The sequence below is a fragment of the Cygnus atratus genome, chromosome 4 (genome assembly GCF_013377495.2).
Source record: "Cygnus atratus isolate AKBS03 ecotype Queensland, Australia chromosome 4, CAtr_DNAZoo_HiC_assembly, whole genome shotgun sequence".
NCBI lineage: Eukaryota > Metazoa > Chordata > Aves > Anseriformes > Anatidae > Cygnus > Cygnus atratus.
Window position 1 is genome coordinate 9,535,433 of NC_066365.1, and position 22,785 is coordinate 9,558,217.

At 37.1% G+C, this 22,785-nt stretch overlaps 1 protein-coding gene across 1 annotated transcript in view; it reads right to left on the bottom strand.

Annotated features, from left to right (window-relative positions):
- Nucleotides 1-703: 703 nt before the first annotated feature.
- SMARCAD1 (SWI/SNF-related, matrix-associated actin-dependent regulator of chromatin, subfamily a, containing DEAD/H box 1) overlaps nt 704-22,785 on the bottom strand; it is a 44,214-nt gene continuing 22,132 nt past the window's right edge. The window contains exons 8-24 of the mRNA XM_035539007.2: nt 22,662-22,746; nt 20,795-21,177; nt 13,566-13,768; nt 12,292-12,382; nt 11,054-11,153; nt 9,403-9,462; nt 9,122-9,197; nt 8,302-8,437; nt 7,206-7,343; nt 6,823-6,918; nt 6,000-6,117; nt 5,622-5,743; nt 4,311-4,499; nt 3,512-3,630; nt 2,365-2,547; nt 1,538-1,647; nt 704-1,253 (exon numbers count right to left, since the gene is read on the bottom strand). Coding sequence (XP_035394900.1) covers nt 1,192-1,253; nt 1,538-1,647; nt 2,365-2,547; nt 3,512-3,630; nt 4,311-4,499; nt 5,622-5,743; nt 6,000-6,117; nt 6,823-6,918; nt 7,206-7,343; nt 8,302-8,437; nt 9,122-9,197; nt 9,403-9,462; nt 11,054-11,153; nt 12,292-12,382; nt 13,566-13,768; nt 20,795-21,177; nt 22,662-22,746 — 2,271 coding nt within the window. The 3' untranslated portion in view covers nt 704-1,191. The remainder of the gene's footprint in view (nt 1,254-1,537; nt 1,648-2,364; nt 2,548-3,511; nt 3,631-4,310; nt 4,500-5,621; nt 5,744-5,999; nt 6,118-6,822; nt 6,919-7,205; nt 7,344-8,301; nt 8,438-9,121; nt 9,198-9,402; nt 9,463-11,053; nt 11,154-12,291; nt 12,383-13,565; nt 13,769-20,794; nt 21,178-22,661; nt 22,747-22,785) is intronic.

The window sequence follows — 22,785 nt, forward strand, 5'->3', positions numbered from 1 at the left end:
GTGTAGAACAAAACAAATGAATAAACAGTTTGTTCTTCCAGCATTGGGAAAAGTAGGTATGTGGAACTGCTAGCAACAGGGTGGGTTGTAGATGCAAGCAGTTTACCCAAACTCAAGGGGAGACAAGTGCTTGCAAGAGGGCTCCACTGTCTGTTTTAAGTAGATAAACCGCAATAGACTTGGGTAATCCTCTGGGCTGCGAATGAACAATACTGGAAAAGCACTTCCCCTTATGCTTGCCTCCCCCCTCCCCCACTGTGTTATTTCATGTAATTATATAAGTGACATAAACCAAGAAGTTCAGAGATTAAACAGGTATTGGCAGAAATGAAAGCAAGGTCCAACCTTAAGCAGAGATGCGTATTCACATCTACCTACTTTTGCAATTCCTTGCATTTTGTTGTAGCTCTTCACAGATTTTTCCTTCTTCAGCTTCCACTCTCTTCTTCAGCAATAGACTTCAGATTGCACTCTGGGTGGAAAGCTCTGTTTGGCAGTAACTATTTTTATAATCTATATTCTATCACAACTTTGATTCGAGTATAATGAATTTTCTACTATATTATCTACTACTGGATAAAGCCACACCAGGTCAAACAGAGCATTCCAGCTCATTTTAAAGCTGCCTCTTGGATTACACGCAAGGGGACATAACATGCAAGTTTATCAAACCCCATCCCACAATAACCACAAAATGAAAACATTTTGTTAATCGATGGAATTTTATTTGAACAAATTGATACAAAACCAGTACAGTACATCAAGTAAACCGAAACAAGCAGAAACAGACTCGAGCATTGTCAAATAAGGCACATATAAAAAATCTACACGCATAATCCAGTGAAACAGACAGTCATTTCATATATATATTTGGAGGTAGAAATAATTACAAAAATACTGACAAATCTTAAGCAGTAGCAGATTTGTTAAAACAATTACTACTTAGGTCCCCATTTTGAAAAATGTCCTCTAAAATAATGTTTTTTCAGCATCTGATGTTGGCACATTTGTGCTATTTCTGTTTTCAAGCATCAGAAGAATGCTGTTGTGTTAAAAATTGTCAATACCACGAGGAATACAATGAAGAAACTATAAAAAGTTATAAATTTACATTATTGGTGACCATAAACTTTATGAACGAGTCCTTGGGGTACAACATTACCTTTATTCCTTGAATTCCACATTTACATTTTAGAGGCCTAACGAGGCTTTTAATAATGTGGCTATATCTGCTGGAATGGTCCCTTCTTCTCCTGAAGGATAAAAACATGCATTAGTGTTTATATAAACAGACAAAAATCTAGAATACCAAAACTGTAGAAAATCCTCACTTGTAAGCATCTAGCATTGACTTGTGTGTCAGATTCCAAGAGCTCTTCCTGTCAAACTGCACAGTAAGTCAGCACAATACATCTTTCTAGTTTAATGTAAACCAAAATTGTCTTATCTCAACCACAGATCTTGTTTTTCAGAATAATACATTTCAGTGATCTCCTTAACTCACTTAAGTGGACATAATTATGAGCAGGAGACTTACCCGAATCCGCTGCAGTCATATCTTGTTCTAACTTCAATTTCTGCTGGCTGATTTTGAGCATGGATTCTTCAATAGTCCCTTTACTGATCAGCTTTATGACTTTTACTTCTCTAAAAAACATAAGATAGTATAAATACACTGTAAAAGTTTCTCTGGATTAGTGCAAATGGGAAGGACTCATGCCTTTGCTCAGGTGGCAGTGGTTTAAAAACAAGGAGGTTAAAGGGCAATACTAGAACTTCTAGTTTTTCTTTTTGGACCAACTGTGCTCCGTACTTCCAGAGAACTTCTTCCCTCCTACACTCAGCCACCAGAAGGGTCTATGTGGTCACAAAAACCTGTGCTAATAGAAACAACTGAACTTTTCTTTGTCCCATACTACTGTTAAAATATCTGTTACTGAACACATTCTATTGCCCACGACAACTTATTCTTTAGTGAGGATTCTAAAGCAGATGATTGATTCACTTTACAGGACAGTGTAGCATTTTAGAGCTTCGATATCTTTGGAAGATGACAGTTTTGCCAACCACTTCCAAAGACTTCAGATCTGCATTCAAATACACCAGTTTCTAGCACCACAAATTTAAGTTATAGAGAATTTGATAAAGGAGTAGGATGTAGTTAAGGTTCATTCTGTCTGCACCGCTTAATTGTAAGACAATTACTGCTTAAGTACTCTTAACTGTAAGACAACTATGCTCCCATGCAATCCAGAGCTGGTTTATGTAAGTGTCTGCTTGAAATGGAATTTTAAAATCAAAATATTGTCCTCCTTTGAGAGCTTGCCTCCAAGAAAAACAAACATTATAATTAAGAAGTCTTACCTTGTCTGACCTACTCTATGGCATCGATCTTCTGCTTGCTTATCGTTGTATGGGTTGCAATCAATGTCATGAAGAATAACAACATTTGCTGAAGTCAGATTGATTCCCAAGCCACCAGCTTTGGTTGACAGGAGGAACACAAATATTCCCATATCTGTATTGAACTGATCTATCAGATGTATCCTACAGAACACAAGAACATTTGTATCAGGCCTTAGAAAAAAACAACACACTCACTCTTAAGTTGAAAGAGCAGAAGTTAAGTTGATGATCTCTTTAAAAGGAGGCCAGTGGTATTGCAAAGCAACTCAGAAGTACATATGTTAGGCATAAAGGAAAAGGGTACCAACAATCCTCAGGCGTGACCAGAGAAACATACTTTGAGAGTGACAGCCTGATAGCGAAGAATGAAGTGAAGCTTGGACAAAAATTTTGGATTACCATCACAGAACACAATAAGCAACCTGGTGGAAGAAGGTGGGGAGGACTGAAGCATGCAAAACAAATAGATCTGTGGGGGACAGGACAGGAAAAGAACTGAGGTTCATGACTAACTGCACATGACAGAGAAAGAAAGGCAGAGATTTTAGCTGCAAGTGGGAAGTAACATCACAGCAAAAAAAAAAAAAATGTTTTGTTTTGAAAGGAAAGAAAGAGCATCTCCAAAAAGTCACAGAATAGGGAAGAGTAGAAAACTATCACAGCTCAAATACAAGAAAACCACTGCAACCTTTTCAGCTGTTGAACAGGAGAACAAAGGAAAGGACAAAGTAAACAGTCTGTCCTAAAGAAACAAAGGGCTTACCTGTCTACTTTAATAAACTATACTTCAAAGGAATGTCTACAGGTGAGCTTTTGTTACGTCATGCTTACACACAAGCAAATCAAAACATCTTTTATGGCTGAAGATGCAAGTTTTCCATTTGGATGTGCTACGATAGTAATCGGATCATCTAAACTCCCCTTTCAGCCTTACCCTAACGCAATCTGAAATTTAACATTAAACCCCGAACTAGAGTCAATTCCCAGCCACCACAGAATTCTATACATCAGAAAATCCAGGGTGTTATGTCACATCCTCCTACCACACATACATCCATTTCTTCACTCATCTTCAGTAAAACAACAACAAAAAAAAGTGACATACCTATCAGAAATCTGTGTTCTTCCATCCAACCTAATATACCTATGTTGCCAGTGTTTTAGGAGAACTTCCAAGATATCCAGCATCATGGTAAACTGGCTAAACAACACAACTCTGTCACCCTGGAAATGACAAAGCAAAACAAAAGCTTTAAAACACTTGAATTACAGATGATGAACAAGAAATGATGTATTATTTGCGTAAAAAAAAAAAAGTGATTTTACTTACTTTCATTAAAGAAATGTTAAATTTATGCCATTTTCCATAAGATACAGACCAGTGGCACCCTATTACATCGAACAGATGCACAGCACACACTTGTGCAAATTCAGGATACTCTGAAGTATTATGCTACATGCTTATTTGCAGAATTAGCCAGTTTGAATCTATGACTCACAGCAGTGACCTCTTTCGTCTACATTAAAACAACCACATATGCTGAGTCAGTGTAATACAGTCTTATTCAATTGCCAGAAGAAAGTCAGACTCAAATTTCACGGATGCGGAAATACTATCCATCGATACAGCAATTGTTGTGTTAACTCAGAATGAACCCTTGGAAAAATGGGAACTCTTATTTTGCTTCTGTAACTTTGTTGTTTATATAAATGCACAAGTAGGACTACACGTTACAAGTATTAAGTACTGTTCTGCAGTACTGCACACAAATTAAATCATTGTAACACTCCCCACAAAAGCAACTGGCTTGCATATACAGCTGCTTGTGAGCAGATGGTACAGTTATTTAGAGATGGCCATTAGATGGACAGGAAAAGACATTTCAGTCATTGGTAGTACAAACCTTCTCTTTAAGGTCAGACAGAATACGTTCCAGTGCTCTAAACTTTCCAGAATCCAAGATCTGATCCATGTCTAACTTGAAGTCACTGACATGAGAGTATTGCTTACAAAGCAAATGTAGTTCAAAATCTGTCATTACTGTCATATCTTCGAAGATAAGGTCAGGATTTGCATCACAATGTGTGGGTTCCTATTAGCAAAAAATGAAGGGAAATAATGCACAACCTTGCTAGGGAGACTAGAAAATACAAACACGATTACATCCAAAATTTCTGAAAGAACAAAACCAAAGTAGCACAACTAGACATGGACAAATGCTAGAGCATGGCTCATGCAAGCAACAAAAGATGAAATCTAGAACCCCAGGTTTATAGTAGAGGATTGTTACTTTGCAATTTAGCTTTTAAAATAATTTGTACTACCAAAAACTAAGAAGTATATGCTCAGCCTCCACAGTCATTACCTAGTTCCCATCAAGCCCTATGATCTTTTACCCCTGTATCAGATCTCTTCCCCTGAAGAGGCACTCCCTAAAAGGGAGATCCAATCCTTGGATAGATGGTAGAAGACATGGGAAGCCCAGCCCAAGATGTAGGGTGGGTAGAGGGATGTCATGCCTGGAAGAAAGAGGAAAAGAAAAGCCACATCTGGAGAGTACGATGGTACGAGCAGGAATAAAAAGGGGACAAAAATCCTTCATAAACCAATAGGTGACTTCTCCCCTTCCCCCCAACCCTGACTGGCTTTATTTTTAAAAAAGCTGGAGATATTCAAAGCCAGCTGCAACTTTCTTGAGTACCTGCTGCATGTCCAAATTCTCTTTTGTTTGTACTTTAGAAGGAGCAACAATTTTCCCCAAACTCCACAGGCATTAACCCCAGCCATATGACAAAAAAAAAAATTAATAGTTCAGTACTTATTACATTCCCTGTTTTACTTCTGTATAGCCTAGATTTCTTGCTACTCAACAAATACTAATATACTCAAGTGTCCTCCCAAAACCTTTCCGTAAGTATTTTGGTTTTAAGTTTTGGGGTGGAGGGAAGAGGTATTAAGGGGGTGCTAATGAAGAGATGACTGCAGTCCCAGAACTGTTCTCTCCATTCTAACACCTGATATAAGAATCAGTGTTAAAACACAAAGAGCTTGATTAGAGCACTGGATAGACACAGAGAAATAAAAAAAGCAGCAACAATGAATTAAGATTTGCAAAAGACACACTTTTGACCAGACGACTGACAATAAAAGTCTATTTAAGCCCCATTAACAGTTCTGAGAAATTAAGAACTGGGGCTGAATCTCATCACCTTACCTTGAGCATGAGTGTGGACATTGTTCTAAGCTTGTCAGTTGTGTAATACTGACGATGTAAGAGAGGATGATTAGCCATTTTTCTAAGTTGCATCATTACATTTCCCATATCAGAGTTTTTCTCTGTCAACAAAGAAATAACACATATTAGTAGCACAGGTATATAATGCATCTTTATTTCTCAGAATATTATAAGGAATATTCTTTATATTTAATATTTCACCTATTAACTGGACTTAGGAAAAAAATCATAGAAGGAATATAGCCACTATGAGTATTAGACATCTCTACAAAGCAAAGATTTTTGTAGTCACGTTTAACAGCAACCTAGGCATGGAAAAAGAAATCCAGCAAAGGCAAATGAGACACCATCACATACCATTACTGTTAATAGTTTTCTTTAGCTTATTTAAGAGATCACAGTAGAGTTGCTCTTGTTTCTCAGACATGGCACATAATTCAATGAGATCTTTTTTGGGAGGTAGCTGTTTAAGGACCTGACAGGAAAAAAAAAGCAGCAGGTAAAAACTGTATTGAATTACCGACTGCTATTTAACAAGCCTGCTTTTAAGCTATTGTACTCATTCTTCTCATGCCATCCTTTCATTGGCTGCAACTTTGCTAACTGAAACTAAGTCAACAGACTGGTTTACAAACTGAGCACTTGTTTTGGATTATACACCTCACACACACACTACTCAAGTAACGTGACCTGCACACCTCAAAAAACACACAAAATAACAAATGCAATACTTGGAAGCTACTCCACTGCTAATCACAGTAATTTATTTTTCAAGCTACTGACTACTAAGTGTGTAAGAATCACAGTAAGACAGATACACTTTTCAGATTATTAAAATTTTCCATTGTTTTACACATCCAATTATAAATAGAAGCAGATAGGTTTTGGATTTTAAAATGAAAACATCTCCCACTTGATGCCTGCTTAGTGCACCAAATAATCTTTCAGTGATCTTTCTTAACTGAAATTCCCAGCTGCAAACAATCAACAAATATTGAGCACCAAAATATAAAGCTGCAGCAGCAGCTCACATTCTTAATTCCAAACTCCTGGAAGATGAAGAGTAGCTCAAGTTTCCTGCTTTTCTTAGATAAAACGAAATACGACACTGAATTACGTTAGTCTCAAAAATCATCAGGCTTTTTGATACTATAGAACAATTTTAAAAATAAAATGTTACCTCATCTTTTACTCTTCTTAGGATGAATGGTTTTATTATCTGCTTTGCGTGTGCAATCCTCTCCTTTTCATATATGCTTTGTTCTTCAGCACTCTTCTAAGGAAAATATTGCAAGAACTCAATTGCAGTGTGAAATTTTCAGCTATAACAATGCTCTCTGTCAATTTTAGAGATTTTAGGAAAACCGAGCCAGAAGAGACAGATCTAATATGACCTAGCATTCTGAGACATCCTGTTATGACATATTTTTACTTGAAATGGTTTATTTCATTGTTTCACTTTCTTGATTTCGTAATCACGTTACCTGTTTCCATAAGGTATCAACAACACAGAAGTATGGCAAAAAAAACGTTAGCTTGGAGAAGAGAATATACAACACTTACTGTTTTTGAAGAGAACATCCTTCGGATTTCACTAGTGCTGCTACTGAACATATGTGGCATGACAAAATTCAAGAGAGACATCAATTCCAACAAATTATTCTGAACCGGAGTTCCTGTTAGCAGTAAGCGATTCTTCGCCTATTCATCCAAAGTGAAAAATAGTAACGAGAAACATTAGTCAAATGGATTAAAAAATAGTATTAGAAGGAGCAACACAGCTCATGAAGAACTGAGAAAGTGAACTTAATTTAAATTGTAACTATGTAAATTTTAAATATACTTAAATCTCATGGAATAATTCCTGGTGAAGTCAACAAGGTATTTTGGGGATCTGTGGAAAACTGACCTCTCAGATCAATTTAAGATTATTCAAGAAGCATAATCCAGATGTAAGAAAATCCCTATATTTTGTTGTTGTTGTTGTTGCCCACATATCGTATCATTTTTAAGGTCATAGAGTATTTTAAGAACAAGTTTTGAATTGCAAGTACATGTCACAATTTAAAGTCTTGGAGATTAGCTTCTTAAAAATGCATTTAACAAAAATATTGAAAAATAAGTTGTAATAATTCAAGTGGTAAGTATGTTATTATTGAACCAATACTAAAGTGCTAAATCAGTCATTAGAAAAAGAGCTGTACTCAAATTTTCTCTTAAATGCTATTAACTTAAGGTGCAAGCTACAAGAAAAATTATTTTAAAGCTAGCTTTTCTTTTGTAGTCCTATCAGGATACATCCTTATATACTACAATGTTTTTTATATGAGTCATTTTTGTTTTCAGAATAGCAATTTTATAATCTTTACTGTAGCTTAAACTAGAAAATTGCTTAACACTGAAACTGAACCACTACCATAGTTGTAATGATGCTTTAAGAAATTAACTACATATTTTTGAAAACTCATTTCCCTGAAAGAGCTTATAATGCAGGATGTACTCCTGAAACTTCAGCATCACCTGCACATTAAATTTCTGGACCACGATGTGTCTATGACTTTTAAAATCAGTATTTCTTTTATTTCCCCACTGCCCATAATGACAGAACAGGAAAGAGAGTTGTCCCCCAACCCCCTCAACAAACAACTAAATCCCTTACATTAATTGTCATAAGGTGCTGGTAGCGTACAGAGCTCATGTTCTTAAGCATATGACCTTCATCAAAAATTGCATAGTTAAGCTTCAACCTGCGAAACAGTCCTCGATCATCTGAGCTGCTAATTGCACAGTTATACCTGTTAGAAGAAATACATCATAAAAAAAACACACATTAAATGCAAATTTAACATGAACATTCTGCTACCACAACTAAATTATATTCTATATACTATATATATAGATATATTCTATCTATCTATCTATATATTCTATATACTAAATTATATTATATATAAATTATAATTATAATTTTAAGAGCTACAGAAAGAAACATAAGGGGCCTTAAACTAAAGCTGCCTAGAAGTAATCAACCATATGAGTTTACCTGTCAAATAGCTACTGATTACTTGATCAGTCACTGCTTTTTGTAACACTTTCCAAAGACACATACAAATCTTTTACAAAAACACAGTACCTGCTACAGCATTAAACATCTTTTTATCATTACTTGAAGAGAAAACGAAATTCCTTTCCCATCTCACCAAATTCTAAACATTGCTTTTTAATTACTTGTTCTCTGAATTTCATATACAAAGCAAAGATAGGTCAACATGCTTTACACGCCCCTCATTACGTGACATTGAAAAGGATAACCCCCCATTGCCTTTGACTCTTGCCAAACACCACACAGGACGATTGAAGAAAACCTCATGCTCTTTAGTAAAATACAACTGGCAGATAACTAATTTTGTTATACCACTAGAGGTCAGTAGATGCTAACTAAATTTGTTTTTTTTTTTTTTTTTAACTACTGTACTTACGTAGTTACAATGACATTGAAATCTACAACTTTATTATTAATGTCCGCCCGGAGATGTTTCCGGTCTTCCTGGGATCCTATAGAAGGACAAAACACGAGTACAACTACATTTAATTTAAATGCATGTAAAAATAAGATGGTATAAAGGAATACTATCAGCATTAAATATCTGTATTTAAACAGTTATTTACAAATAATGCTTCTATGAACAACTCATGTTTTCTGAGGCTGAACATGCAACCAACTGTATCATTGGATTAATTTCTAAATTGCACTCCTCACCATAGTAAAAAAGGACATTCAGTTCAGGACACCACAGATGAACTTCTCTTATCCAGTTATCTGTAAGACATCATTTTAAAAAAGACAAGTTTATTTATACTCATGTCTTACGTAATTCCAAATGCACCTCCGCATTAAAACAGAAGCCTGATCTTCATGCAAATCCCTTATATTTCTTAACATTTCAGAGAATTTTCTTTCTAAACACTGGAGAAATGGTAGCATTTAGGGAAATTAAGCAACCAACAACTGACAAAGCAGGAACCATTAGAGTCTTCCTTCAAAAGGCTTCAGCAGTTTAACACAGCAATTCAAAAATAACAACTTCACATAAATAAACCTTTCTTATGCGACTTCCTACTGCTTAACTAGATTACACTTCAAACTCCTATTGAAATCATACATGCATGGTTCACAGCCACCACCCTACCAGGTCTAAAATAATACAAGTATCTACTGCATTTCATTACCTCTTAGCCTCATTTCTCCCCCAGACATTATTTCCTCAAAAAGCAATCATTTCATTTATTAACCATTTTCATTTAGAAATGTTTCATGAGGAAATATGATGCCTCTGGGAACTGGGAAAGCTTCCTAACTCTATCCAGTTCCAGGTGTGCAGCCATCGAAGCAGCCACTGATAATGTTATCAGGCCAAAGGGAAACATGCTTTACAGTACACTGTGAGTGAGGGTTAGTCTCAAACAATCGCAAACCACTGAGGAAGGGGATTTCTGGTAAATGCCACTTGGACCCAGGCTAGGGATGAAAAGACCCCTCGATGGAAAAATATCAGAGAAACTATAGGCAGACCACTTCCCAGGCTTTACCTGCTTGACAGCATCAAATAATAACGGCTTGCCCAAGCTGCCACTGCAGTTTATAAGCCTCTACAACTCACTTCACAAAAGCACTCATTTACACCTTGGATTTTAAAAACGTGGGTTCTAGTAGGTTTTAAAAGCATATTGATAATGCCAATTTCGAAGTGATGTTGAATAACTTTTCTGATGTGTTAAAAAAATATGCATTGGCCTCAAAAATTAAGAGCAGTATTTTCTTGCTACTTTCTTTTTCCTAGTCCTTCAATAAATCCAATTTAACTCCAAAGAACTAGCTTCTAAAACTCATCAGCTTTGCTGATGTATTTTTTTCCACTGTATTCTTTGTACTTTCAACTGATGTCATTAAACAACCAAAACATACAATTAAAACACACTATTAGCTTAACCATTTTAGGATTTTGATCTACTTCTAAAGATTCTACGCAAAAAGGAAAAAGGCATTGGATATTTTGAATGTAATGAAGCCTAACCTTAAGCTCCACCTGAAGACTAGAAATTTCAGCCAATATTCAGTAAAACATTTAGCTAAACAAGATCAAATTGTAACATGCAGCTTTATTTGTTTTGTGAAGCAGACAGACTTTACATGGATTTATTTAATATGCTCTAATTAATTCAGTACAAGCATGCCTCTAGTACAGATTACATTCCATTTCAGATGATTTAAGGAGCTGAATATCACACCACAAGAAAACTGTCTTCCTTCATGAAAGTGTTATCTTCATTTGACAGCCCATCCACAATTACCCGCCCAGCCTTTCTTTAAGAAAAAAAAAAAAAGAATAATTTTGAGGCTTGCAACTTACCTAATGTTGAAGCTGGCACAACTATCAAGTGGGGACCTCTATTGCCCTCTTGGTAGAGATAAGCCAGAAACGCAATAGCTTGAATTGTTTTTCCTAAGCCCTAGGAGAAAAAAAAAATTTAAACAAAATTTATAGTCTCTAGAACATAGTGTTTCATACTCCTAACATGATTACATTGTAGTCAGTGTTAACTAAAGACTACAGATCTGCATAGAAAAAATATTAATCAGCATTATTTTCAGAAGACATTTCCTTCTCAAGTACAGCTCCAGTCAAACTCATTTATCTTTTCAGCTCAACATCTGAACATCAGGTATTAACCTGCTTCATACATGAAGTTTTTCATTTTAGTTCATCCCTCAAATCTCCAAGAAACTGTGTTTCAGACAACAGCTCATTTGGAAACTAACCATTTCCATTTGAACCAATCATGCAAATGATAGTTCAGCTATTTCTGAAAGTGGAATTTAATAGGGAAATCATGTTTGTTTGCAATATCCTTACATTTCTACCAGTGCTCACTTTCCTGTCTTTTGTACCATGGCTTTGAAATTTTATCTTCTCTACCAGAAAATAAGAATGAATTGGTGCTTACAGGTATGAAAAAATACAGAAGTTGAGAAACACTGCTTATGTCTTAGTGAAGCAAACCAATCTATTCACTCTGTTTATCACAACATGAAACACAGCCAGGATTAAAATCAGTTGACACTCAAAACCTCAAACAAAACTCTCTAATTTTGAAACTTACGAGGAGCATATTGACAATACATGGTCAAAATGCTGGAGAAGCAGGAAAGGCTTGTGCTGTTTGTGTCCCCCCCCCCTGTACATTTAACTGTTTTGAAAGTGATGGAGAAATGTAGAAAATAGGGGCTCACTACAGCTAAGCGCTGGACAAGCAGAGTAAATGATATTTATTTGCACAGAGCTATGAAAATAAATGGTTCAAGGATGATCTTATGGTACAAACTGGTTCCATTCCATCAGATGACATCATATGACTTGTAATTATCACTGTCCATGAATCTCAGGTTACCTTTTACTTTCAAATTGAGAATAAGAGCTCAGCAACTACTTGTATTGAAAAAAAATGGGGAAACACTTGGAGAAACTGTGATTTGTATTAGCTAAAAATAAATGACAAATTCTTTCATTTTTTACAAGTCCTAAACAGATTATAACAAAGTCACTTGCAATACTTTTAACAGTCCTTAAATAACCAGTTTCACACTTACCATTTCATCAGCCAAAATACCATTCAATCCATGTTTATGAAGAAGTGCTAACCAGTTCAAACCAATCTTCTGATATGGCTTCAGTTCCAAACTGTTAAAAAAAAAATCAGGTTTACCATGTTACCATCTTTTGTTTGTTTCTCCGCGGAACACAGTTTTATACTTATGTTCATTAGAGTATGGCAAATTTAATGCTGCCTGTATTTTACTCCAGTCCAGATCTCCTGATGCAGTGAAAAACCACAAATTATTTAATTCATCACCTGAACACCAAAGAGCATTTCTGAACTAAGACGTGCATCTGAATTCTCATAAAAGTTAAATAATCAAAATGAACACTACAATAAATTCCTTTCTTTTAAATTAGTGATTGACTAGCAGTTAAAAACCGTTACACAGCCAGTAATTTTTAAAATACAAAGCAATAGGTATTACTGCCAGTGTTGACATCAAACAGAAAACACAATCCACAAAACACTCAACCAAATCACCTACTGTAGCATTTTTTGCCAAAAAAGCCCGAAACAAAACAAACCACCACTGAGAAGCTCCCTTCACACAATTCCCTTTCCCTCTCTGCTTCTCTTTTGACACACCAGAAAAATTATTTTGCTATTTACAACTAAACTTTACAAAGCCTAATTTAGGTTCTACTCTGGCCACTTCAACTCTACACTTCCTAACCTTTACAAAAAGGTGTCCCATCCCATTCCTCTGCCTGTCCCCCATTTCCATTCCTCCTAAACTCTCTATTACCAATTTATTTGTCTGAAAGAAACCCTTCCCTTCAGGGAATCCCCCTGCGTCCCTCCCACTGTATACTGAGTTCCAGATCATTTTGCATATCTACTTTCTGAATGAGGTCCCCAGTGCAGCTGATAACCTTTACAAGTTTGCCCAGATTATTTGTCATTTGACATCTGACACACAAGGTTGTCTGTTAGTGAAGCCGTTTTGTTTGTTCATTTGTCTGTAAGACATTACAACTTGCAATCTCATCACTTAAAATTCTACATTCATAAAAAACTGGAGCTATTACACTGTTACATTTTTTTGTTATGTTCATAATCCTTATCATCTTTCCTAATGCACTTGAAAACATTTGTTGCATTCCCTCAAGCATTGCACACGCATCCCTGGCTAGAACCCTGAGCAAACACAAAGCTGTTGAGCAAACACGACTCTGCTTTTAGAGGGGACAATTTTGAAAATCCTCATGTTCAAGCACAGCTTACTATCCAACACCCTTTCAAATATTTAACATATAACAACACCTCTTATTCAGAATGGAAGGCTGCTCTATATTCCATCCACATCCTCCATCTTCAGTAATCCTAGTTACTTGTTTTGTCAGTTTATTTGAAATGTCTTCACATTTATTCATGAGCTTGAGAACCACGTCCCTCTCCTTCAGCAGGATCTTGCAATTCCACACTATGTCTTCCGACAAGCCAGTAGTCTTAGTCATTTTTGTAAACTGCAAAACAAAAGAATAAAATACTGTGAACGCTGATAACAGATGGGGAAGTAGCAGATCAAACACTGGTTTACAACTCCCAGCACTGTGCCTATCATCTTTCAGTTCACAAAGCTTTATAAAATTGTGCTGCCAGCACTGGAGGACTCGTGTTTTGCTCCTTAGGCTTTCAGCAAGTTTTCCCCTAATCTTTCTTAAAACAGCAAGAGCAAAAAGCACTTCAGCACTTCCTTGTTCTACTGGCATGCCCTGAAAAATGATTTGTGTAGCTGCTGCTCTTCCCTCTGTCCACCTGCAGCATACCAAGGATTAATACAGAACAGCTCTGGCTACCTTTGCTAGATATTAAAAATATAAGGTATGAGCATAACATAAGGATCAAAGCAAACCAAGATATGAGGAAGGCTATTAAGAAATTGATGCTGGCCTAAGAAGGGGTTGGCAACAGATCTGTTAATAAAACAAAAACAAACAAAAAAGCACCCCGAAACAACAACAACAACAAAAAAACAAACCCAGAAAACTGACAGTAGGGAGATAGTAGTAGATTTCTTAGCAGGGAAAATAACACATTTCATTATGCATCCAACCAGAGTTGAGCATTAAGTCCCAGTTCTAACTGTACCTCAAATAGAACATTCAAATCAGACTTGGGCAGAGTGAAAAAACAAAAACAAAAACTTCAGGGCTAAGAAATTTCACAAAACTACCTTTTTTTTTTTTTTTTTTTTTTAAGTCACCAAGTGCTGGCATGTTCAGAAGACCAACCAAGACTATAGATTCATCTTTCAGTTCTTCACTTTTTTTGTGTGTACTCGTTTTAGGACAGAGTTAGCTTCTTCACAGCAGCTTGTATGGTTATGCATTTTGGATTTGTGACCAAAACAGCGTTGATAACCCACCAATGTTTTAATTTTTGCTAAGCCATGCTTAGAGAGGATCGAGGCCTTTTCAGCTTCTCACACTGACACACCAGAGAGGAGCGTGAGGATGGGCAAGAAGCTGGGAAGGGACACAGCCAGGACAGCTGACCCCAGATGAACAAAGCAGTATCCCACACCATATGACACCTGACACCCTGCTCAGCCATAAAGGCTCAGGTGAAAAGGAGGAGGGGGCAACATTTGCCATTACGACTCTCATCTTCCCAAGTATCTGCTACACGTGATGGAGCCCTGCCTTCCTGGAAATGGCTGAACATCTGCCTGCCAACGGGAAGTAGCAAATTAATTCCTTGGTTTGCTTTGCTTGTGTGTGCTACTTTTGCTTTATGTAGTAAACTCTCTCTATCCTGACCCATGAGTTTTCTCACTTTTGCCCTTCCAATTCTCTCTCTCTTCCTGCTGGGGGGGAGTGTGCACGCACGTGGGGTCAGAGCTGCTTTCTGGGTCTCAGCTGCCTGCCAGGGTCAAATCACAACAGCATTAAAGAACTTTATCAGACTCAGATTCACTTAAACTTTCTTTTTCTTGCAATGAATACTATCTTCTTTGAAATCTTACACAAAACTACCTGGTCATTAGCACTTACTGGTACTTTTCAATGATATCACCACCATTTTGACAAGATTTTAGCAACATTCGGTGTGCTTTCTTTAGCACATGTATGTTTCAAGTCGATATTATCCTTTTTTTTTTTGAACCTTATTTGCCCTTCTGCAAAACAAATACATTTTCTAAATGCCAGAGCAAGCAAGCTGGCAGACGAGTCAAAATACTGGAATCTTGATTGAAATACAAACTAATACAAGGTCTGTCCTAACTCCTGAGCACACCTGGTTTACAAAGTCGAAGCACACCACTGCTTGAAATCAGAAGCATGCAGTTGATCCATGAGGACATTTCGCTTTCCATAACACTTTGATTCCTTAAATAAAAGGTAGGTATTTTCTCCTGTCTTGGCTGAGAACAGACCTTTAAGTGGTGTAACTGCTCTGCCACCATCCTCAACTACTCAGAAGAGTCTTCAAGAAACATGTAGATATAGAACATTGTAGCACAGTTTAGTGGTGGGACTTGTCAAATCTAGATTAAAGGTTGGACTAGATGATCTTAGAGGTTTTCTCCAACCTGAATCATTCTATGAAAACATGTTTTTCTCCCCCCAATGACTCCCTATCACAGTCCTTCATCAACAGATTTTAAGAATTGAAGAATACAAGTACCTTTGGACTTGCCATTCTTTGTTAAAACTGAAGTACAGGTTTTTCCTGTGTGTGAAACCACATCTGATTGAAATTCAGAAAAATCTGCATCTGTTAAAATTCAGCACAAGGCTTAACAGGAATATATCCTCCTATTATTCCTTTCTTAAAAGGAAGGGGATAACATAAAACAATTATTATGCATTAAGTGATCAATATGGCAGAGTAAAAGCCAGTTTCATTAAAATGAACAGTACAGGTAGGTCATGGTTTGACACCAGAAAACTCCAGTGAGCAATGCCCTCTACTGATAGTCCTCAGTTCCAGTGTTCAGTCTTATTTCTTCTGTTTGTGGTTTTGTCTATTTAAAAAAAAAGTTTACCAACAGTCATAGGTTAAACCAGGCTAAAGGCACATGTCAACGCTTGTGAAAAAGTTTAAGTAGACACCTCTTAATAAACAGTTGCAAAGAACATGATTTTTAATAGGCGATTAAAAAATTTCAACATTTGTTTTGATGCCTAAAGCCTTCGTTGGCATGAATCTAAATCCTGTAATCTATAAATGAAGGCATGGAGAATGAAGCCATCTGTTATTTAAAAAGTTCTATTATTTCACATCAGCATGTTAACATTCATATCCAAGTTACAACAAGAAAAATTTTAGCCACTGGTTTGCACACGGAAAAACACAGTGTTATGCTGTCACGCATAACATGAGTAGAGCTGTGGAGAGCCTTTGGGTGACTAGGGGCTCTCACCCCCTACCTTCCAAAGAGGTCCAAAAACTTTGAGGCCATCACGGGCACGTGAACATGGAAGCTTCCACAGCACACTTGAGCAAACACCCGTGGTGATCCCGCGTGACAGCAGTGCCCAAGGGTGAACGACCACCAACCACACTGGCAGTCTGCTCAGTTTTAGTCTAGAACACTCGAAGGCAATTCAGGATTTCACGTCACTGCTTAAGGATAAAAGACAGCCTCAACCTTGATCGAACAAAACCCAGTTTCACTTCCAGCAGCATCCATTTCTAACCCAACGTTATTTGCTGCGTCCACTCTGTTTCTTCTAGTGCAAGACTTCTGGATTTTTTTTGCTAGTTTAATTTTTGTGGGAGCTTGTACATGTACAGCCAAACAGAATAACAAATGACAGCAGAGCTGATGCTCCCCTCCCTGGGGATGTTTCTCTCTTACCTCATATAGTATAGCAGCAAACAGAATATGATGGACAAGTCTATCTTTTATGGGATGGTGATGACTCAAATGAAGTGACAAACTAAAAACATGCTATGTCAAAATTTCCACATAATATTTAATGTCATCAGTATAACTTGCATGTATTCCTTAAAAATTTTCAGTTCTTTTAAAAACTACTGTCATCAGTTGAGGTCTTTCATTACCAGAAGAGATGGCTTGGTTTGCGACACAAACAATAAGACTGCGAATGAGAGTAATGAGAGGCAACACTAAAAAGGAAATTTAAGCAGTTACTTATAAAACCTTAAAAATAAGAAACTAAAATAGCATTAAACTCCCTCCAGTATGTATGTCCACATTTACAAGAAGCAACGTGGAATTGCATCACACAAACACAACAGGGCAAGAAATAACAAACCCAGAAGGCTTAGATAGGCTCTTTCTGGCCTTTTTAGCCAGTCTTTGGTCTATCTTTTGTTTCACACACACCCTGAACACCTACAGGTATTTTGGTTATGTGATCACAGTTTATAACCTGTTTTCTGAGGATAACATTTCCAACATGAGCCAACTTGAACAGTTTGGAAAAAGAGTGCAGTTATAGAAATAATTCATCACCATCGAGTTTTTTTAGATTAAGGAGGAGAAGGAAAGGCATCAGGTGTCCAGAAGTGCCTCCACTCAAAAAACAAAAGTGACACAGCAGTATGTCAGCGCTGGTGGGGTGGCACAAGGACCCTGAAGCAAACAGGAGAGCAATGTAGAAAGCTGACATAGAAATGACTTGAAAGGAGCGAACATATCTGTAACAGTTGTTGGTTTGCTAACACTGAGTTCATTTTTCTTATCCTGAGGAGGACGTGGATAGCACAAAGTACATACAGAACAGCCCTGAACACTGAGCAGTAAGAGGAAGACTTTGCTGAACATGAGTCCGTTGCACAAAAGCTACCCAACACATTAAATCACATCAACACCTATAAAGATGAGCTAGCTTTCTTCCTCATCCTGTCCCACTGTCTGCTCTCGATCCTCATTGTAATTTCAGCATCTACAAACAGACCTGTCCTCAATATATCTCCCTCTCTTTTCTCCTAGTCCCCACAACCCTTCTTTTCTGCTGGCAGCCCTTTAGCTTGTCTACCCATGTCACCCATCTGCTCTCCTGGTGTTATAATCCCTAATTACCCATCACAGAAGATGCCCCTCAACTGCTCCTCAAGATCACCAATTTCAGCATCACACCCTCTTTTATTTTAGCTCCATGCTTTGTCTGGTTCTACAACAGCAGACCACGCTTTTAAATTCCCACCTGTCAGAAAGCAACATGCTTTGACTCAGAAATACACTTCTTAGGAACAAGCATCCCAATATATGTAACCTCCTATTCTCGTTAAGCACACAGTGTATTCAAAGGGAGGTCACAAGTACTCACCCAGAGAACCATTGATTCTACAAATGAAGAAACAGATAGCTAAAGCCTCCAAGAAATATCCAAGCAATGTTCATGCAAGATAGTATTTGATAGGAAACTAGCTGGGAGTGTTACCTCTAACATGGAAAACTGCATAAACCTACACTCCTTGAAGTTACAGTGGATCTACAGTATGGGCACTTATAAGTTGCCAAAGTAATTCATTCTTGTGAGTAAAGCCATTTTCAGCTCTCCATTTACTTTCGAGAACCTTGTTTATTCATTTTTTTCCCCTGTGCATTACAAGCGTCACTAGATCAAGTTAAACACCTGCCTTAAGTATTTTTACAGCAGATATTTAAATAATTCCAAGTATTCTCAGTAATTTCTTAAGTTTAAAATTTGTTTAAATCCATCCAAAAAAAAAGAGTCTTAGGGCAACTTAAAAGGTTTGTCTAGAAAAAGATAAGTGTTTTAATTTAAGTTTTCCTGGAATAAGTCATCCAATTTCTGAACAGAACAGAATTTCCTATTAATGCCATTAATCTTCACCTCAGGCTGAAAGCCTTAAGATCTTCCCCAGTTCTCCTAAATAACAGTAACATCTAGTGCTTTACAAAGGTTTTACCAAAATAACTTCTAGTATCTTTACAGTAGATATCATTACAGTAAAAAATATACCTTAAAATTAGGTCAATTTCTTCAATGCTAAAACAACCAACTCTCTACATCATTCTACCACTCCATTAATTGGTAGGGAAAAATGCTGGGTCACTAAGCTACTGGATCTTTATAAACAATTAAATCACTCTGATATTAAACATCTGCTAAAGTTTCCTGCAAATTACTTCTACTCTGGGCAAGTATTCACAACACTAGACAAACATGTGGTTGCTGACAGCAGCAATCTTTACGAAAGAAGATATTTTGAATACGAACAGGCCCATACAGTTTTTCTGTTAAATATTTTACACAGAGAAAAGGGTAAGAGCCCTGTAGCAAATATTTCTGCAGAGAATTAAGCTCAGGCAAAACCCAACAAGTTTAGAAAGGAACTGCCGTGTGACAGATGTTCTGTAAGAAGCCAAAGGCTTGAGGCAAAACGGATTTTTTGCAGCATATCTGTACCTCGTTTTTTTCTTTTTTTTTTTTAAGGATCTCTCTTACCTCCCCCGTTTGCAAGACAACTCTTACAAAGATCATTTTGTTTTCTTGAAAGTTTTTTTTTTTTAGTAACTCTTGCTGTTTTGTGGTAAAACACACAATAACATTTATTATTTGTTTTTATGCATATTGAAGAAATCATATTCTTCTCTAAAGAAATACAAACAGATCTTGTATATATTAGTGGGGGTGGTTTCAGAACACAGACTGATTGAAAAAAAACCAACAACATGTACCAGTTACTCTTTAAGAAGGCCTACACAGTTATTGACTTAAAATTCAAAGCACTAATAATTAAACCAAGACAGTCTGCCGTAACGCACTTCAAATTTCTTATTAGAACATTGCCCGTATTAGGTCTGACGTCCTGCAGTTAACTGAAATGCATGAAAGGTGAAGGCAACAAACAAACCATGGGAAACATTTGAAAGTAACATCCCAGTGACAGTAGATAATCTACTTACCAAGAGCTATTGCTTTCTCTTCTGTTGTGGATTGTGGTTTAGCCTTCTGATGCTTTACCTTTTGTTAATAAAAACACAGCAGCTTGCTCCATTAAAAAAATGGCTGCGCTGCTTAGCTAGCAAAACCATGCTAGAGACAAAGCTGAAGCAGATTAAAAAAAGAACAAAACACGGACAACGACTGTTCCTTGTCTAAAACTGAAAATATCCATGCTGGCATCTTCATCATGGAGCTACCCTTGAAGCTGCTGCTGCTGCTGCTAAAGTAGCTGCAGTAAAAGTTCTGCCACATTCTCGTCTTCTGCATGGGTTTTCAGCTAAAACAGCTTAGAACAGGCTAGCAAACACCTCCTTCCTAAATGAAAGCTCTAATTTCTTCTTCTGCAGTGAAATCAACCAAGTTTCTACGCTAAAAGGTGAGTGACAGTAATGTCAGCCAATCAGCTTGAGTTTTTCAGCAAAATCACCCCTTAATTCATTCAAAATTAGGTCATATGACACTGTTTGAAATGCTATTGGCTTACAATGAATGTAGTATTTTAGCCTAATCAGGCTAAGGCCACCCATCTATGCCTCTCTAGACCGAAGACACCTTGACTCTAGGCATGCTGGGGATATTAAAACAAGAATGCAGACTTACCAGAGCTTCCCAACTATTAAAGGGCCGGAGCGCTATTATCTTCTGAACCTTTTTCTGAGAACACTGGGGAATCAGTGTGAGTTCACTGGGGGAAGCATCTTGCAGGAAGCTAAGGATTTTAGCTTTGTAACCATCCTCCATCACTTCGTCACCACTGCTGTAGTCCTGGTCAAGGGAGCTACCACCTTCTTCAGAAGCTGACTCGTCCTCCGAGTCTTCCATCTGTCTTTTAGTGCTCCAAACACTTTTGCTTTTTTTCCTAAAGCCGTTATGCTCTCTCCCAGAAGATTTCCGCTTCAACTTCTGTTTATTCTCATCACCTCTGCTGTTTGCAGAGACTTTGGTCCAGTCAGAAACTTCACTTTTGGAAGGAAATTCCACGCCTACAGGTGTGGTATAGAGAAGGCAACAAGTCAACACATACTGGTTAAGGGCACATTAAAACCCACTGTTCTTCCAAAATAAAGTCACATATGTAATATTAAAATTGTGTTTTATATCAACACAGTGCCTCAATAGCAGGGGTTACCAAGAAGGGAAAAAAGAGCAGCAAATGCCATTTAAGTCTGTTTAAAACATGTAAACAGTATCAACTGGGAGTAGGTGAACAACACTAATTTGTATATTGCTCAAATAGCACAGCATTTTGAGCAACTATCCTAGAACACAGACGAGCAACACGATGTTGTACGTGTGAGCTGCAGAAGCTTTGAGGTAAGAGCAACCTCTGATAGCTTAAGAGTTGTGATAATACTACTAGGATGAGATACCAGTCCAACTCTATCCAACTGCTAAGAAATGAATTCTGTTTCAGTAAACAAAACAACTTTCACCCCCCACCCCTCCAAATTACGAATGCTTCTGTTTTACGGCATCTCAGTGAAGCATTAAAAGCAGGGTAACAAAGAAACTGGAAGAATCTAGGTATTTCACACCACAGTAACACCACTGCCTTGAAATAAGATGGAGATTATTTAACAGTATGTGGGCAACTCATATTCAGGAAGGATTCCCCCCCCCCTTGCATCTCACTTGCAATGCTTTTTTTTCCCCCAACCCCAGCTTCCTAGTGAGTGACTCCAATCCCAGTATCTATTGTTTCTCCTTCTGATTATCGAGAAGGTAAGGAACCAACCTTAGGCATACTGATAATTGGATTCCTTTCAAGTAGAGAGAACTAAGAATAGTATCCTATCCCCAAGAGCACTGGAAACAGCTGATCTAGCAAAACACACACATTTCTGACAGCTGTGTAACACTCTGAAAAGTCATCAACTCATTAAACAGTATTTAAGTTCTAATGCGCAGATTTACCTGGGGTCACAGTTTTTGAGTTCTTGTTCACTACCACAACAAATGTACTGATATTTATATATTGGTTGCATAGTTTAAGGCCTGCCTTTAGTATTTTCCTATACTAAAAAACATTTCAAAAAGATAAATAAGCTTATGTTGCACATCACCTATGCAGGTATTGGCAGTTACTGATTTACAAATTACTCAAGTTATAAAAAACAACTTATTTTTAAGGAAGTGGAAGGGAACAAGTGTCAGCTTTGACATATTTCAGAATATATTTTATGATATACTCATAAGTAATTACAACTCCTTATGTAAATCTATATTAGCAAGGCAAAGATAATTATCTCTTATAAAGAATGATAAATCATGATACTGAAAAGTAGAGAAAAATCCAGTTCCCTTCTTTTACCTCCATCCTCCCTTCCTCAATACTATTTTCAAGTATCAGTTAAAGTTTCCAGATGTAGCGCTGTCAGGACTGTCATTGCTGGACATTAGAAAAGATTTATACTATAAGCCTGTTTGTTTTGTCTTGGCATAAAATGGATTATAAGTCTGTCTATACCTTCACTGTCTTCTGCAAATACTCTCAGGGCTTCTTGTGCTTCATGAAACACCCAGTTATGTTCCTGAAGTACATCTCTCAGTTCCTAGTAAGCGATGAGAAATTTTGTTTTGTAGTTAAGATA